Source organism: Melanerpes formicivorus, unplaced genomic scaffold (assembly GCF_026170545.1).
Source record: "Melanerpes formicivorus ecotype bairdi unplaced genomic scaffold, bMelFor1.0.p_v2 SCAF_5, whole genome shotgun sequence".
Classification (NCBI taxonomy): Eukaryota; Metazoa; Chordata; class Aves; order Piciformes; family Picidae; genus Melanerpes; species Melanerpes formicivorus.
Window position 1 is genome coordinate 20,124,592 of NW_027142357.1, and position 19,109 is coordinate 20,143,700.

Consider the following 19,109-nt stretch of genomic DNA (forward strand, 5'->3'; position numbering starts at 1 on the left):
TTTATTTCTTTTTTCTTTTTTTTTTTTTTTACTACAGCTAGAATTAATGTAGTGAATCTGTAATGAAATGCATTATTCTGCATGGAGATTTACCAGATTTTCCAACTGAATGCCATGCTTTGCTAGCACTAGCTGGAGTTCACCTGCATGTTGGTGTGGCGTGTGGCTCTTTTTTGTAAAGAGTTAAGTTGAACACAAAAAAAGGGAACAAAGGTCAGCACCCAGCCGCCACTTGAATGTGAGATTTTTCTTTTTATTCCCCTTGATGTATACTAGGCTCTGTGTTATTAGTCTTAATGATGGAAAATTGTAGTGTTGATACAAATCTTTTTTTCAAAGTAGTAGGCGGGAGCTCCATTTGTTAGTAAGTTTTTTTGTGACTAAAAGCCACGGACAGTACATTTATGTAGCAGTAAAAGGCCTAGATGCTCTTTCCATAGCAGAGCTAATTATTCCTACTGTGACCTTACTGATCTACCCTGTTCCTAGTACATCTCATCTGCACGCCTGTTCCTCTGTGTAGATGGTGTCAGAGAATATGAAAAACCCTATAATGAAACCATTTTCATGATGGAGAAAGGCTACTGGAGTTGCACTTGCTACAAAGAGGCTCAATTATATGAGTAATTGTGATAATTTTCTACATTCATAGCCTTCAATGGGGAAAAAAGAATGAGAGCCACAAAGGAAAATTACTTTAACAAGAAAGTACAGAGAGTAAAAATGGAAGAAGAGACAAAAAAGGGGAAAAAAATAACCAGAAAAAAGTTTAAAAAATAGATCTGGAGGGAGGAATAGCAAGACAGGGAGAACAACAGAAATGCTCAAAAAGCCTATGTGCAGCTGTGTTGCACAATTAAATTGAATTTTTTTTTCTGCAGTTGATGAATGTGACTACTGCAAATGTGCCTCTGTAGTTAGCTATCATTTGTTGTTCCGTGACAGGAAAAGGATAATTACCTCTCAGAGAGAATCAAAGGCTGACATGCCCTTTAGACACAGCCATGAATGCAGAGCTCGATAGAATGCTTGAATAAGAATCCAGTGTTCTGTGCCCCCTTCTACTCAAGAATAAATTTTGTTAAAATGCAAGAGCACCACCAGTAAATTTGTTGAACCCTAGGTGTTCAAAAATATGAGGTGCATCTATCGACTCATCCCATTTGCAAAAATAAAACTACATTTGAATTCACTTCTATTATATTCATGGACAGTAAGATAGTGAGATATGCATTAAATTTCTTTTCCCAGTAGGGGTCTGATTCAACATTTCCTATGAAAGAACAGAAAGACACTATCCTTTTTCTCCAGGCTAGTTAGCCTATAATTTAAAACTGTCAAAAACACAATTTTATACAAAGTCTTCAATAAAAGCTTCTCAGATATAAACCAAAGAGGTTTTACTAAAGTTTGATTCAGACTCTGTTACAATATTTTTAAAGCTATAAATACATCTAACTGATATTTGCCGTTCTCTTTTTTCCTTAAAGTATTTGAAGATTTGCAAAGAAAAAAAAGCAGCATCCTTTCAAGGTGACTAAGCCTTGCAGCTTTCAAGCAATCAGAATGTATTCAATAGCATGTTTGGACCATTAATAGTCCAGAGAAGTATTGCTTAATGAAATGTATATGATATATGTTTGGTTTTGTTTCTTTTTTTCAAACATTTTACAATAGCCCATATGTACCTTCATAAAATTAAGCTGTGTTTTTCTTTAAAAACTACCAGCAGCAGCAGAGTCATGACTGCATCTATGCAAAGCTAGAAGAGATGCAAAATAGGAAAAAATCCCTGAATGTGAGCTCTTTTTACCCTGTGACGTTAGCATGCACTGCTCTTTGTACGATCAGAAGGTCTTGAGTTAAATATTTTTGTACTTTTTAAACAAAGAGGGCTTATTTATGTTGACTAATTCTTTTGTAACATTCATCATTGCTATACAATGAATACAATGGTTTCTAACCCTTTTACATCCTTAGACAGATGTGTTTGACACACAAAAATAAACAAAAAATCATAAATTACATCTGTTAATTTGAATCTACCTTATGAACATCTGTGGCTCTTCAGTTATCTTTGCTGACTCTCGTGTAATTCACTTAGAAAAAAAAAAATTCTCTCTTACCCAAAGAACAACATTATAGCTTGGCAGTTCACATACTCATATCAGACTGAAATGATGGTTTTGAATCATAAAACATGTCATCAGCTTTATACCAAACCACCAATAACCTTTGTCCCACTTGCCAGCCCTCCCTTTACTTGTCAATATAAGGCTTACCTGATTGTGTTTCCAATTACAGAGAAGGGAGCCCCTGCTCTGCAAGCTGCAATTGCTTCATCTCTACATTTCCTGGCAACCTCCACTAACTTTTGACCAGATTTATCCACACTGCCCACCAAAAAGGTTTCAGAAGTGTCACCATGGTAGCCATTGTAATACACCTAAACATATGCAGAAATGTAAAGACATTTGCTCACTCTGCATCCAGAAACAGATTGTTTCTTTAATTAAATCCATTCTTTCTAGGAATGAGCTATATATCGCAACAGACAGACAGACCATGGGTAATCTGTGTTTGAGAGAATGAGATGGGAAAAGCAAAATATTGCAGAGGGGAAAAAAAAAGGCACAAAAGACTGCAAGGTGTGTAAGGCTTGCCAATTAAAATTCAAGAAAAGCAGAATTTGTGCATTACTGTCCTAGAAGTGCACCGGAAAATGCCATTGCTCAGCTACAGGATGTGGGACTAACTGGTCTGTATTTGAGAAGACAAGTGGGGCTCATGCATCCTCTAAGGGGGGCTCTGGGAGCCATCAGGTGCCCAAACACCCTGGACATCTGCCTTTGGAGCCTGCAACAAGGTTGCACCTGACAGGAGTGGGGTATCAAGCCCCACTGCTGGCTGCAGGCACTGGGAGACCCATTGGCAGCTGGCAGGGACATCTGTATCTCCACAGACAGTATCCCCTGCACAGAAGGGATTTTGAGATGATGCTGTGAACAGCTGGGTGAGAGCTGTACCCTGCTATGAAAACCCAGAGGGAGCCCCATGGAAAGCATGGGACAAATCCACCACCAGCCATTACACTTTATGTTTAATCTCATTTTTAAAGTACCACGTGGCATTAACATTGCTTACTTCCAGAGATGAATTTTGAAAGAGAATAAATACAGCGTTCTCACACTGCAAAGTTTCACATGCTGAAAACATAGCACACCGTTGAATCCATTACATATTGCTGGGGTTAATTTTTTGACATTTCATAGATTTTAAACTTCAGCTCTTAAGAAATTCTTTACCAGTCACTACAGAGCTCTGCAATGCACCATTAAAATGGGGTTTGCTGGCCTGAAGTATGGCAGGCAGGCAAATAATTGCAAGACTCAAATATCCCTATGTAAAGACAAATTATAATGGTACACGGTTTGGATCTTCTAAAACACTTTTTCTTCCTCAAATGGTGGGCAACTATCCCTCTAGAACTAATAACTGACCAAGCGCAAAGAAAAAAAAATATGGCTACAGACAGTTTATCCCAAGGCCAGGTTTGCGCTCAGGCAGAGATGTGAAGAAAATAAAGGCAGTTAGACATGAGGGGTATTTTAAAGAAAGGTGAATGCCAGCAAGGGCCCAACTGTGATGCCACTGCTCCATCAGAGAGCAGCTGCAATCTCCTGCTCTACACCTTCCTCTGTCAGTCCAGACTGCAGTACATTTTTTTTCTAAATTCAATGCCCATTGCTAGTCCATATTTAAACCAAACTAGTTCATTTTTAGTTCTAGCAAGTACAGCACACAGAAGCCCATCATTAAACATCATCATCCTGGAAAAGCAAATACAGATTTAAAACACAGGCAAGTTTAATAATAACAATGATAAATGACCATAATAATAATTATAAATACTAATAGCAATATTTACTGCAGCACATCAACTGCAATTACATATTTTGGACTTTAATAAGCTAGAACCACAGCAACTCTAACACATTAACTCCATAAAAGTCAACAAAAAACCCAAGTTGTAAGAAACATTAACCTGGTAATGGCAAGCTGAAAATTGCACTGTGCTGAGGATTCATTGAAGGATAATGCTATAATTTCTACACTAAAATATATTTTAAAGCCTATGTGATACAAGCCAATAAAACTTGTATTTCACCTATGAAATTCTATCTTAACTGTACTAAAATGGATTTTTTCTTCAAGTAATTTGTACATAGCGTGAAGTGTTTACACTTAATTACCAGAATATTATTTAATCATTTTATAGAATCTATACACAGTTATAAACAATTTGTTATGCAATATTTACTTTGATTTTTGTTCTGTCCACCTGGGAAATGTCCTGGTTTTGCTTGGTAAAATAAGTTAAAAGATGAGTTAGTAATGCTGAAAAGTATTTTTGCCTCAGCAATTATCAAACACAGCAAAGTTTGGTTTTAAATGATAAAAGCTTTAAAAAGATAATCAGCAATTTCTATCTTTTCAGGAATCTCCACATTCAAAGAAACATCAAGATATATTTTATTTGTTGAGGGTAAATAGAAAACAACAAAAGATATATCTTGAAAAAGATCAGTAATATGTTTCATTTTGTTCATCATGGAAAGTATCTGTAATATGAATCTACACTACTTTTTAATCTAAGGCATCATTATTATCCTGACAGAACAGAAAAACAACAACAACAAAACCCCAACCCAACACAAAAAAATGAACCTTAGTGAGATACAAAGAGATCAGATGCTAAATGTTTAGCTGTTGCAAACTGATGAACTCTAATAACATGAGCAAAGCCACACCAGTTCACCAAAGTCAAAATATATTCTAAAAAGTATATAAAAATGTGCTTTAAAAGTTATAAATTGCAATGTATAAACCTGATAGTCAGAATTCTATGACTAGACAGTATGGAGATAGAGAAAAATTTAGAAGGGATACAAAACCCAAACAAAATGCATTTCCAGAATACATGTGAGTAAACATAGGAAAAAGATCACTGACCCTAACTTTAATGGAGAAAATATTTTTGAAAGCTTGAATCTCATACTCAGAAGTACGTTAGGTGGAGAATTCCTTGACTCTGCCAGTATGAAATTTGGTCCCATGGAAAATGGTTTCAAGTTACCAAGTGTTTCTTTAATGATTAAAAAAGCTTGGTTTCATGAGATGTAACTGTCTTGTACATGACATATTATTGCAAAATAGTGGTGGGAGTCAGAAGATGCCTGTGTTCATATCAGAAATAAATGGCACTTTGGCAAAATAATATGCAGAATATAAACAAACAAAAAAAGCTTCTGCAAGAGATGAATACTTAAAAAAAAAAAAGGTAAATTAAATTATTATTAGGTTTCCAGTTTCTGTACTTTCTTGCTCCTAAGAAAATCCAGCAAGTGTTTATTTAAATATTGAATTGATCATTCTCTGGAAATATTAAGTCACAGTTATATCACACAATTTCTCTTTCTGTGCAAAAGGTTCAGGGCTTTTATACCAGAAATGGAACACAACACTACCTTCGGGGATTTTAATAAATGTAGGGAACACTGCTAGCAAAAGAGTTGCTGTCCAAATAGACTGACATACACAGGCCAATGTAGCCTCTAATGACAGAGTAAGATAATGACAGGCCCCACTCAAAATCAGCAGGAAGAGGAAGATCAATCTTGGCAGAGTGAAGGAAAAATGCTGGCTTTCTTCATGTTAGCTCATCTCATACATATCTATCTTCAGCTGCTGCCCAGTACTGTGGTGCTCTGCATTAACTACACAGTGGATCAATAACAATTACACCTTCTCAAAAACATGACACATAGCAGGATTGGGTTGACATTTCACTTAGGCCAACATTGATCTCAGTGCATCTGATTCCAGTCCTAAATTCAAGTCAGGCCTGGGTCTAGCTGGAATAAACACACAGTTTAAAACAAAAAAGGAAACCAGCTGCTTGTGCCCTGGCTCTGAAGTAAACAGCACATCCATCTGTGCATCCCCCATCTACAATCCACTGTTCTTCCTGTTGCTACTAGTGATTCTAAAGTTGATCAAAGACTATTTTTTATATGAATTACTCACCGTGACATCAATGTTGATAATATCTCCATCCTGAAGAGGTCGACTGAAACATAAACAGGAAAAAAAAAATGGTGACAGACAGTTCCCAACAAAGGGAATAAAAGAATAAACACCTAATGACACATACATAAAAAAACAGGGGGTAGATAGTTTGTGATGGAGGAAGGCAGAGGCAAACAGAATAACCATTTTTAATGTTCAGCTCTCACTACTTAGAGAACAAGTGTAGCTGAATATAAAATAATGAGAAACAACTACCAGAAAAACATATCAACATCTGAAAAATCTACCATTGTATTTATTCTTTTTCTCTCACTAGGGTTCATATTTTACTTTGTGAGTAGCTGAATGTATTGCAAATGAAAAAAAAACACAACCAACCAACCACAAAACCCCAACAACTACATAAATTCAAATATATTTATTATTATCCTATACTTATTTTGCTGGAGGGAAAAAAAAAAATAAAGCAGACTGTACTAGGTGTTTTTTCCACACACTAAACTCTAAAGACATTATGCTATTTTTTTAAAGTGTCTGGATAAATGGGATAATATTTTTTTTTTCTATTTCACATGCATTTCTGTAATATCTATCAGAATTGTGTGGTAACATGATATGCATCTGCAGTATGTTTACATATGACATTTAGTTAAGCTGAAGTATGTTCACTATTAAACACCATTTATTAATTTCAATTTAACAATGTTCATTCCCAGTGGTAAAAGATATATTATTGGGGAAATACCTGTCAGGAATACCATGACATACTACGTTGTTTACAGAAGTACAAACAGATTTTGGAAAACCTCCATAGCCCAGAGGTGATGGATAGGCATTCTGTCTGATTATTTCATGATGAACAATGGAATCTATTTCTTCAGTTGTCATGCCAACCTAAAATATCAAACATAACATCTTGTTAAAAAAGCAAAGAGAGTTTCTCATATTTACTGAATGTGATTGCAGCCAAGCATCTCAATGAAATCTTGGATATTTTAAATGTGTTGCTTTGATACAAAACACTATCTGATAACACTTTATTGCTATGCTGGACCCTTTGAAAAAAAAAAAAAAAGAGAGAGAGAAAAGGTTTAAATAAAGCATGCAATAGAAACAAGCACTCAGAGGTTCCTAGAAAACCTAAAGCACTGTCTACTTCCTTTCCGGTGTTTTTTCCACATTTGCTTTCTCAAAGACACCAATTTTCCATGGCATCTCGTTTCAGTAGTTGCTGTAGAAATGTTTGGTTTCAATGCTTTCAGTCCTTTAAAACAAAACATTACTTTCCCTTTTGATTTGTAAAATAAAACTGCTCAGCACATGTATTCTAATGTACTTGTGCATTTTTATGAAATTGTTTCCAAAATACTCTTGAATTTTATAAAATATTTGGCTTCATTATGCTGAGGATATTTTACTTAAAGTTGCCATAGCTCATATAATCACAGTGCAACTACCAGCACTTATGCATTGCTTTTAGAAACCTTCATTTTTATGCTTGACATTTTCTAGATTAATCTTTTTCTCAGAGTTTTACATATTAACCCCCCCCACCCCTCCCCAAGTCATTCAGCCATTTTCTGAGTATCCATGGAGTGGAAAATGCACACACTTAAAATAACGCCCTTCTCACTTTTCTTTTGCATTGACTCTGTCTCTGGAATGGTTAGAGCTGAAATTTGAAATTTGGTAGGGAAACCTCCCTCATTGAGAAGAAGTGCCTTTGAAAGTCCCTCTGCAAATTGGTTTTGATTTCAATGAGTTTTGATCCTTTGAAAATCAGACTCCATACACACACACACACTACAGTGGCTGTGATTTTGGAGGAATTTTTAGTCAGGTGGAATATAGGTAGGCTGTGGCACAGGAGGCATGCTTATCCACATATTGGAATATTTAGTGATCACACACAGTGAATGCAGCAGAGTGCACTTGTATACTGTGCCGAGGATACAAATGGGTCTATTTGCTCAGCTTGCATCTTGTTCAGCATGATGAGGAGCGATGAACCCACTCAAGACCAGGGTTTGGGGTTACTGTGCAAGCCCTCTGCTTTGCAGTAGCCATTGCAGCCTCTGGGCTGGGATAGCAGCCCCAGCCCCAGCATGCTGCCTGTATTGGATACCACAGCCATTGCTTCTGGATAAATACAGGTTTGTTGTTCCTGCCTTTGCTCACTTATCTACTATGTTCAGCCCACAGACAAACTGAACCACTATGCACCAGACTAGGTGCTGTTTGCTGCTGCTCTACTCAAGGAATTTGACACAGCTTTTGGATACTCAGCACACACAAGCACTCTCTGCATGGCAGGCTTACACTGTGAAAAGTTCTGCTTTTAACAGTATCTGCCTCACTTTAAAAGGAGTTTTTGACAGATGAGGTACTGTATAACTCATCCCTTATTTTGGACAGGGCAACTTGATAGCATCTAACAAAATACATCTATGTCATAGAATTTGCTGCTTCATTGCCTAATCTCTACCTCAAACCCAGGAATGGTATTGGCAGAAGAACAAAGGGATATAAACTGGCCACACATAGTGCCAGGCTGGAAAGCAGATGACACTTGCTGTCATTGAGGGACAGTTCTGGAGTGTCCTACCAGTCAGGGGAGTCTTGGTCAAACACTTACTGGTTTAAAACAGAGCTCACCACCTGTCTGCAGCTGACCTATGTAGCAGTGTTGGTGCTGTGACTCCAAATGCCACCTTCCTCCCAGTCTACAGCTCCTGGTCAGGTAATTCTTATCTTACAGACTTTCTTGCTCCAGAATAATCATTATGTATGTAGTATTTTGGCATATACTATGAACTGCGTCTTAAGCTAAACTGTGCAGCATACATATGTGTTTTACACATTATAAGAAACAGAGTATTAATGAGGAACTGCTCTCATTCAAAACTCACACTGCATCCTGATCCTTCAGAAACACGCATAAGCCCTTAACTTTACATGAGTAAGTTTTACTGTACTGGGAAATAACTGTATATAAAGAAGTTCAACACGCACACACTAAAGCTTTAGATAGTTTTGTCATTTGCTAATCCAGCTCCAGAACTAAACCTCTGGAAAAGTGTGATGATAGATGAAAAAAAACCAACCCATGGTAAACTGATAATTCACCCCCCTTTTAAGTCAATGGCATTGACCTACAGTCCCTATTCATCTCTGCATCTCATAGCTACTCAACTCATTTTACTCTATCCAGTATGCTATTACATGAAATACCAAGGCAAGGCTAAAAAAGCACTCCTTCATCTGCAAAACTTGGTAGTGCTTCTTGCAGTAAGTTTTAACTTGGTAGGTATCCCAAAAAGCATACCATAAAAACATTTATAGAAACCATGAGGCTTTTTTACCAATGCACTCTGGAAAATGGAGAGGAATTTGGCAGCTATTTTTAGCAATGACTCTATGAGTCATTCTGGAACCCACAGGATGGCAAGGGGCTGAAGGATGGACAGGAATGGAGGAGGTAGTCTAGCCCTTTGGATTTGCACACACACAGAGCTAGAAAGCACAACGCACAAGGAATAGGTGCCATGAAACTAAAGAAAAAAATGTAGCATGGGTCTTATGAGAAACTCATGTGATTTGGCATAATCTGAACAGAGAGAGATTATAGACAAAGATTCTACACCTGAGCCAGCAACTCACCATAATTACTACATGGGTGTAAAGTACAGAAATAGTTACATAAACGTATCAGGGACTGAAACAAAAGCTAGTAACTCCTTTTTTTTTTCAGGATCTAACTAAAAGCTGGATGCATATTAAGATAAAGTTAAAAAATAAAGAAAGAAAAATATTAGAAAATAGTTCCAAATAAGTGAAAGCCTAAAAGACATCTAAGTTGTTATAGGACTTCTGTAATTGTTACCTTTAAGCCCTTTCCAGCCAGAAGCAGGACATGGCGGGCCAACTGACAAGCTTGACGAAGCCCTTGAATCTGATCTTCATTCTTAATTTCTATGTCGTCTCCCCAGTCTGGTACAATGCCTGTCGTCACATAGTCTGGCTTCTTTATGTGCTTGGAGAAAAAGGATTGAAAATGAAGATCAGAAAACTGAGCATGACAATGGGATCATTTTCTCAGATTCTGCCTCCTGCTTCATGGCAGCTTGCCCTTTTTGTCGTAGTATCGACCTTCCTAAGCCATCAGGGCAAACCCTCAAGGCTGCCTCAGTGTTTCTTCCACTGCCCTTTTGAACTTAACATTGCCTGTTACTACTGACTTACACAGGCTGTTAGCCTTCCAGTGCTGAAACCTCAGATACTGCATCTGACTTCCAGCACAGAAGCAAGTTTTGAAACTGTTAGAAAGAGACTTAAAAACTCTTAATTTTCTTTTGCAAGGAGGCATATTTCCCACAAAGGGGATCTGATTACTGGAACTGACATGACAGACATAAGGAATCAGGACAAACTGATCAAACCCTGTTTCACGTTCAGACAAAACTGTTACCTTCCATGAGTTTGACTAAGAGCCTTAGGATTTCATTTATTTTAATTCATAGGCTTTTATATGTTAATGTAGTTCATACGCTGTGCCCAAATTTGTCCATGCACAACACTATGCAAGGGTATACCAATTTGCTGTGCTGAGAAAAATGTCATAAGCTTCCTGTTTTTTTCCCCCACATAAAGTTTTCAGCTCCAGTATAGAGGAAAAGAAATGTCATTTCTCTTTTTTTCAAATTCACAACTTCATGGCACATGTATAAACACAACAAACTAACAGTAATGGTAAAATCTTGCACAGACATGGAAATGCACTTTCTCTCTGGGCTGCTTCACTGGCTAGAGAAGAGACCCTTTGCCCACCACAGCTGGGATGATTCTCTGCCACATCAGCCACAGGGAGAGTTTTGCACTAACTTCACAAAATACAGAAGAGTCAAGCCATCAGGCAGAAAACAAAGTGGCACTTAAGCTGTATACAAGATGACCATGAAGAAGAGTGGGTCAACTAATTAGGGCTAGCGGTACTTCAAATAGGAATATTATTGTTACTCCTATGGGTATTTAATTTCTACTCTGATAAAAAGTGACACTGTGTCTACTGGGCTTATGTTAACAAAATTTCAGATTTTTATTTCATTCAAATTAATGGCACAGCAACCCTAACAACATCCTATTGCAGCAGTTTGACATTTAATATAGAAAAAACCCACATCATTTAATGGATTAGCAACTCCACAGTAGTACCACTGCTTTCTTCTTGTAGGAGACTTATATAGGAACTGCTGAGAACTGACCCTGCAGATCTGCAAGACCTGCTAAAGGAGAAGCCCAAAGAAGCATTCATACTAATGTCTATGTATACTAATGTCTATGTATGTTCACACCAACATCTTGAAAAAATTCACGTTATTTCAATGTGAGTTCTGGCATACTCCATATGAAGTAATAACTTTGCTCTCCAGTTTTATAAGTTGAAGAATTGGACTGATTTTTAGACAGCCTGCGAATTCTGATTTGTGAAGACAGCTTTTCAGTATGACAATAGTTTTTACACCCTTTATTCTAAAAGAAGCATCTAAATACAGGAAAAAAATGTTTTAAGTTGTACAATTTTTAAACTTTCAAAAATGTCACCCCTGCACACAGAGCTTTCACTGCCTCCTAAGTGTAAAAGTCCTTATCTACTTTCCTATGGAACAACGTTCTAGTATTCCTGGCTCGTGAAAATATTCTGTATTTTGCGTAAGAACTCAGTAACAAAAAGAAAAGTAAAAATTTTAAAAACTGCTAATACACAACCTGAAAAGCACCGCTTAGATAGGCTACTTTGGTATTATTTTGGCTACAGGAAAGATTAACTGAACAATCTCTATGCTGTAATTAAACGAGAAAAATGCAAAAAACAATAAAAGAAACTGAAACAAAACCAACATCAACCAATAAAAACAAACAAAAAAAAAACCCAAACCAAAACAACAGCAGAAAAAAAAAAAAAAAAAAGGAAAAAAAAAGAAAAAGAAAGGAAACCAGAAGCAGAAAACATGTTAAAAGTGTATGAAAGGGCTCCTTTTGGCTCTAAAGTAAATACAAATAAAAGTATACTTTGCAAGGAAAAAACTCTCAGACAAGATGGGGTTGAAGGGTAACTACCAGCAAGTATTGTTAAGTTCTCTTCCTAAATATGACATAGCCAATTAAGAAAACCTTCAGCAAAATCTAAACATTTTTATAATCAGCTTGCTAGAGATTTGTACAGAAAAGGACTCAGATGGTCATGAATGATTCCTACTGGTTTTCAGTAGGATTGTCTACAATTATCTAAAACAAGAATCTGGACCCTGAAATATTAAGTGTTGACAGATTATTGTAATACTTCATGTTTATACTATAATTGAACAAACTCCAGTTTTAAACTCCTTAATAACTGGATATAGCACTGTGTTTAACAGAGTAGGCAGCTGAAAACTTCTCTCACCAATGGTCCTATTTCAAATACCAGATCAAGCAACATGATGGTGATCCAGGTCCCCAGTTGTCAGACTACAAATACAATTGATCACGCCTGCAGTCAAACTCTATATTGACTGAAGAACAGATTAGATAATAGAAATAGCAGTACCTTAGGAACTGGGTGAGCTGGAGAAACAGTGGCTGGCCAAACTACACTATAAGCACTATTTCTTTGTCCCCGAGAAAAGCAGCATCTTCGCTGTTGATTGCTTGACTGCCTGTGCAGGTAGATACAATCGCGCGAAGAAAAGATTATGTGGCAGCCAGTCACAGAACCTGTTAACAGGCAAGTTAAAAATGGTTAACATTTTTTTCCCAACTACAATGTTACAAAATTGAAAGCAAGCAAAAAGAAGGGTATCATGTAAAACAAACCACAGAACCCATGTAGTAGCCAAGGGTAGTTCAAGTCTTGTACTGTTAAAGGAAAAAGCATTAACATGGAGAATCAATGAGAACAAACATCTCCCCAAACAATACTGCAAAGCTTTATAAAATACCGGATCTGTTTTGGTTTGACACATTAAAAAGTGGTGTGGATAAATTCCCTGAAGCTTACAGCCAGGAGTGATGCTCCAACTGGTGCCTGCTCAGAGCAGCTTGGTGCATTGTTCCAGTCCTAGTGAAGTGGTGAATAAGGGGCAACAGCAAGAAAAGAGGGGAGAAAAAAATGATTGAATGTTGATTTCAGACAATATTTTCTGCTGCACATTTGCAGAATTTGCCATAAATTTGAGCATAACCACATTAATGTTGCTCTTTTCATTTGCACCGAGACACAAGGAACACGGTTCAATTTTTCCTGTGTATCAGGGCAACACAACAAACTTCAAGAGATATTTTCAATCTTGTCCACAGGTTAACTGAAAGGATTAAGATTTGTCACTGACTTGGAATACTTGAATTGGATTTTCATTTAATTCACATGGGAGTTTGGGATGACAGTTCATCAGAGTATTCATTGCTCAAACTTAATTGTTGGGCAAAGACACATTTTCGCTCCCCTCAAAACAGGGAAAAAAAAAAAAAAAAAAGGAGAGAAGGGGGAAAAAAGGCATTAAGCCCTAGAGGTTGTCAGAGACATCAAAACCAAAATAATGCATCACAAAAGACCATGCTAGCTTCAAAACCAGGAAGTATACTAAATTCAAAAGGGTTATTGACACTGCCCAATTAAACTACAATTACATGTAGTGCGTATTTCCATTACTTAAATACTCTACAATCTAAACAGAGGGTTTTCTTGAAACCTAAATTTCACATAATAGTTAATCTGCTTCTGAAAAATGTCATATGTATACAAACACAAAAGCAATCTTTTGTGGCAAGTAACACATACGAATAATTACTCTTAAGTAAAAAGGAAGTATTTTTGTTTAAACAGAAGTATCTAAACATTTTTGTACCACAGAAATTCAGAAAATAATCTACTGCATATTTTGTAATGATGTGGGCTTTTTTTTTTCTTTTTTTTATTTTCTTCTTTTAGAGTTTCTGCCATATTTGGTATGATTTTATTTTATTATACCTTCCTTCCTTTCCTTTGGATGCATTTATCATGTCCAGATGCAGAAATTATCCTTCCACATACACACTCAGCTTCACAGACAGCCTTTTTACAGCATTCCATCATACACAGGAGATTCAAGTTACACATCCTTTTGAAGCCCCAGAACCCAGAATGAATGAAATAGTTGCAAGGGGGTTGCTTTAGATGTGTTCCCAACTGTCTCTTTGCACACTAACAAGTGCAATGTTTAGTTACTATTATCTGAAAGGTTTTAAAGACTTGTGGTCAATGCAAGCAAATTTTTACCATTTTTAAAAATGGTTCATAAGTAACAAGTTGGAGAGTGAGGATCAACATAAACCAGGTACCCTAATGGAAGCTGCTTGTTTCAAAAGTGAAGAGAATGTCTCCACAGAAGTGGAGCTAACCATTTAATAGAGGGTTGGATTGTTTTGGTGGTGGTTTAATTTTAATTTAATGAACAACCTCATTATCTATTGCCTTCCTAGAGTCTCCTTCATAAGAAAAAAAATTGTCTGATTAGCAAAAAAATTAAAAATAAATCTGGGCCATCTAACCTGCACAATGTTTAAGTAAACCCAGAGCCCAAAGCATCCTCCAAGCTTGTGTGGTTTGCAACCATTTCTGGCAGCTGAAAGTACAGAATCCACTGAGGCAGCAACTTCTGGACCATCAAAAGTAGGAATCAGTCCACCAATGTAAGCTAAGGTAGCTCATCTACAGTGGGCAGAAGTACCTTGTTTTTACCACAGCTGAAGTTATTACAAATGTACTGAAAACCTGTACTCATTGATGTGGTCAGCTAAAGTCCACGCAGACATCAGTGAACATGTGCTGGGCACCTTGTCTGCTACAGAGAAACTTAATCTGGGAGGAAAAGGTGCAAGTGTGCTTGTCGATTATTCAGCAAAACTCCTCAAAAAGTCCAAAATACAGACTCTTAAATGCATTAAACCAGTTTATATTCATGCCTGCACATCTATTTACTATCCCACATTAAGAAGGGATACCTTTTTATTTGGAATAAAATTTTTACCTCCATTCTCCCAAAGATACACTGTTGTCACAAGATAACAGGATAATAAGGTACTGTAGACTGTTGTTATTCTACTAACTACTCATTATAAACCAGACACATACAAAAATACCTACTACTTGAACAGGTGAATGCGACAACCAAATAAATATCGCCACAGTATAATATGACTCCTAAAATACACCAGAAGAATTAGAAGCACAGAACAACTAAAACATTATTTGAAATATGGAAAATATAACAGAAAACATTCTCCTTCAATGTAAAAATAAATTAAATAAAATGGCATTAAAATATAATGAAGTTATTGTTTTATAATGAAAATCTGGACTTCATCCACACACTTCTGTAAGAAGGCCTTTCTAATACTTCCACAGCTCTTCCTATTTTTTAAGCTCTCACATTCACAGCTAATTCAATATAGCAACATCATCAATCACCAGAGACAGGAACAACTAGCTGTATTCTCAAGGCTGGTTCAGATATTGTCTCCTACCCATCCCTTACACCTATCAAAGCTTTTCCCAGTGCCTTATTTACTTCTGGAGCACCGGCACTCAAGCACCTCTCTTCTGTTAAGCTTTCTGTGTATACTAATTACTGTGAGATAGTTCACAAATGCAGGATTTATGCAGTTTCCAGCAGAAACTGCAGCCATCAGAGAGAGCCCAGAGCTTGAAGATGACTAGCACAGCCAGGATGCAAAGTTGACCCTTTTAGTGTTTCTTCTCTTCCCTAACGGCAAGGCTACGTCACTTTCCACAAGTGACAGAGTATTTATTATCAGCTGCAATAAGCAGAATTTTTACCAGCATTACTGAATCACATCTGCAGATACAATGTACTGAGCAGAGAAAATTACAGACAACTGCTCCTCTGACTCTGAATCACACTGTGCAATTTGTATGCACGCATGTCCTGCTGTAGCTGCTGGATTCCTCAGCATACCTTACAGACCTTAATTTGTATTAATAAAGTAAATATGCACTGTGAGCTTTTGTGAATTACCAGATGAATTTATTTTGTGCAGAAATTACATTTCCTTTCTTTTTTAAATGAGTCAGCCAATGGGGCTGAATATGGAATTAAAGTATGATGATGGGTGGGAGCATTTTAAGTGACTGATTTTGCAGCACAATGTGCCCTCTATTTATTAGCCTTTTACTCTAGGTCTATTTTAATTGTTATCTGTTCATGCATGCTACACTATATAATGAAATGCTCCCATTTCACTCACAGAGTAGAGAGTTTTTTATGTGTATCTCTATTAATGACCCTTAATTAAGTTGATTTTAGTAATTTAAATGTGATTTTCCTCTGGTCAAGAAGTATTTTTAAAGGGAGATGCTGGAAATGAACTCTCACATAAGCTCTTTTTGAATGCCTCTTGTTTAACAGTTACAGCAATTTATCCACTATGTTTTCAATGAATGAGGTGTGGGGTAGTTGTGCAAAAATCTGCTGATCTGCATGATTCATCAAATGTGATTGTTTGCAGCTTTTTTTGTTTGTTTGTATTGATTTATGAAAGACTTAAAATTTCCAAGCAATTAGCAATAATGTTACCAAAGGATAAACTTCATGACAGCTCTAAGCTACAGTAAATACAAGAGTACATCTCAAAAGAGACAAGAAATAACAGATTTTAAAATAATTTAGTCATAGTATCAACAGAAGTACATTACCAAAATCATTGAGGATTGTAAGAATTAATATCCAACTCCTTTAGGAAATAAAATCAACTTGCTCTCGATAAAGTACATTTTAATAGACATGAACAATTGACAAAATCAAGTGCACTGCCCTGATAACTCTTTTAAAAATGTGTGATTTATATATATATATATTTTTAAACTGAAAGAATTACTATGCATTTGAGGCTAAAACATGAGTCCCCACTCACTGCAGGGGAGTTTGACAAGATGACCTTCGAGGGTCCTTTCCAACCCAACACAGTCTGTTAATCTGTGTAAAATTTGGCTTGTCAGGTTATTTTAATAGGGTGTCATAATTTAGCTTCCTGTGCTAATACTCATTTTACTGAAACATCAGAGGAATAAAGTTTAAACTGAAGTATTAAGAATCTCTATGGGAAATAATATGTTGAATCCAACTGATGCAGCTAGGTAAGAATATATTGCTTTTACTGTTACTTATCAAATTTTCCCACTTTTCAATCTGAAGTAATGGTTGTGGTTTGAAAGATCTTTACTTGTAATTCTAACTGCATAACAAAACACTGACTTTGTAATCTTGACGTTACAAAGGTCTAAGCTTCAAAAATAGGATGGGAAAGATTAAAGGTTCTCTCCAACTCTGTGTAACCTGTGTAGCAGAAGAGTAGCTCACATTTCACAAGCAATAACCTGTGCATTTGCCAAAGAAAAAAAAAGAAAAAAAAGAAAAAGATTGGATGAAGAACAACATAGGGAAATGCCTGAGGCAGAAGTTGAAACTGATTGGGCAGAGTAGAAGGATAAGAGCCCTTGAAAATTAAACAAAAGCAAATTCATTCTGTTGACAGATGTTGATTACATCAAAGCCAAGAAAGAACTTTTATTTCTGTTTTTTTTCTTCCTTTTTTTTTTTCTGTTTTGCAACTAATACCTCTGTGTTTTCTGTACATTAAGGATATAACTTATCTTAATCAACATAACCCAACATAGAATAATTTTTAAATTTGTTAAAAGTATATTGTAATGAGGTCTTAACAACAGGCTTCTCCAAACAAGAGTGTATTCACATGGTCATGTCTGCATACCCGCGCTGGTCACGCCATCATCAGCACCTTACTTCCAGGGGTTAACTGCTCTGGCAGCCAAATAAAATACAGAGAGCACTGTGTAATTATGGAGACAGTCAAAGGGCAGACTCTATTTTGAAATCTATTTGCACAGACAAGGTCTTCCAATTTCGCTTACAGGAAACAAGCTGGTAAAGGGGGTCTCCTCCTCTCCAGATGCTTTCCACACGTTTTTCCCACATCAGGAAATTGCAGACATGGACACCATGCAGCACTGTTTCCTGGATTGCAGGACTATGTCATTACAAGGAGAAGAGCAAGTCCATGCTCATGATAACTATTTCCGCCTAATTGTCCATATTAGGGGAAAGCAAAACCCATAAGGACTACTGAAAATGTGACTAACAGCAATTTGTAAACAGGACACTGCCACAACTGTCCTGATGATACTGGAAGAGAGAAAAAAGAAATGAAAGGGTAAAACCACTGTGTTTTTAGTACCATGATTGGGAAAATTAAATATTTATCAGGATAGATGTTACTTCAGTTAAAACAGCAACATATTGGAGAAAACCTCAACAACAGCATGTTTATGACTGTACCCTGACAAACCAAGGCATAGGCCAGTATCTTGCAAATGTTCTATTCTAATTGGCATTCTTTTATTTAAATATTGAAATTAACTAGAAATCAACAACAGAAATTGTTTAGTTAATAAAGACATTAACAGAATTGCTGTTCTTGTTACTCCCATAAGAGGCAATAAAGCAAAGCAATGGCCAAATGCCGTCTGTCTCCAAGGGAGCAGAGTAAGCCCCTCTGCCAACACCATTGGGATTCCACCATGGCACCGCAAAAACTCAGGCTCGGCTCCCTGCTACAGTTACAGTTTGGTTCCTGTTTCACAGAGAGTGGATCTGGGCAATTTATTTGCCATATGTCAGTATACACAAGTTTCTCAATTGGGTGTAAATGTATAAACTGTATGGAAATACATTCTTGTTTGCCTTTAGTTATTATGACTTATTTTAGACCAGCACACTACAATGATGAATTGGTGCCTTCTGGAACAGTGCTGTTCTTCTGATTCATTATTCAGTCAAACTTAGGGCCAACAAAATAGCTGTTCTACAAGTTGGTAAACTGGGAAACCACAGAGAACCAGAATCTCTTCTATTTATAGGAAGGATGACAGCCTAAGGGTACTTCATCCCAATAATAACAACATTCAA

At 36.7% G+C, this 19,109-nt stretch overlaps 1 protein-coding gene across 3 annotated transcripts in view; it reads right to left on the bottom strand.

Moving 5' to 3' along the window:
• Nucleotides 1-19,109, bottom strand: part of METAP1D (methionyl aminopeptidase type 1D, mitochondrial) — a 49,757-nt gene that overhangs the window by 8,077 nt on the left and 22,571 nt on the right. For 2 of the 3 annotated variants that reach the window (XM_068138586.1, XM_068138585.1), the window contains exons 2-6: nt 12,677-12,843; nt 9,974-10,123; nt 6,836-6,984; nt 6,088-6,130; nt 2,283-2,446 (exon numbers count right to left, since the gene is read on the bottom strand). In XM_068138586.1, coding sequence (XP_067994687.1) covers nt 2,283-2,446; nt 6,088-6,130; nt 6,836-6,984; nt 9,974-10,123; nt 12,677-12,843 — 673 coding nt within the window. Of the gene's footprint in view, nt 1-2,282; nt 2,447-6,087; nt 6,131-6,835; nt 6,985-9,973; nt 10,124-12,676; nt 12,844-18,055; nt 18,135-19,109 lie in introns of those variants that run through there. The other variant, XM_068138587.1, reaches the window with a different exon arrangement.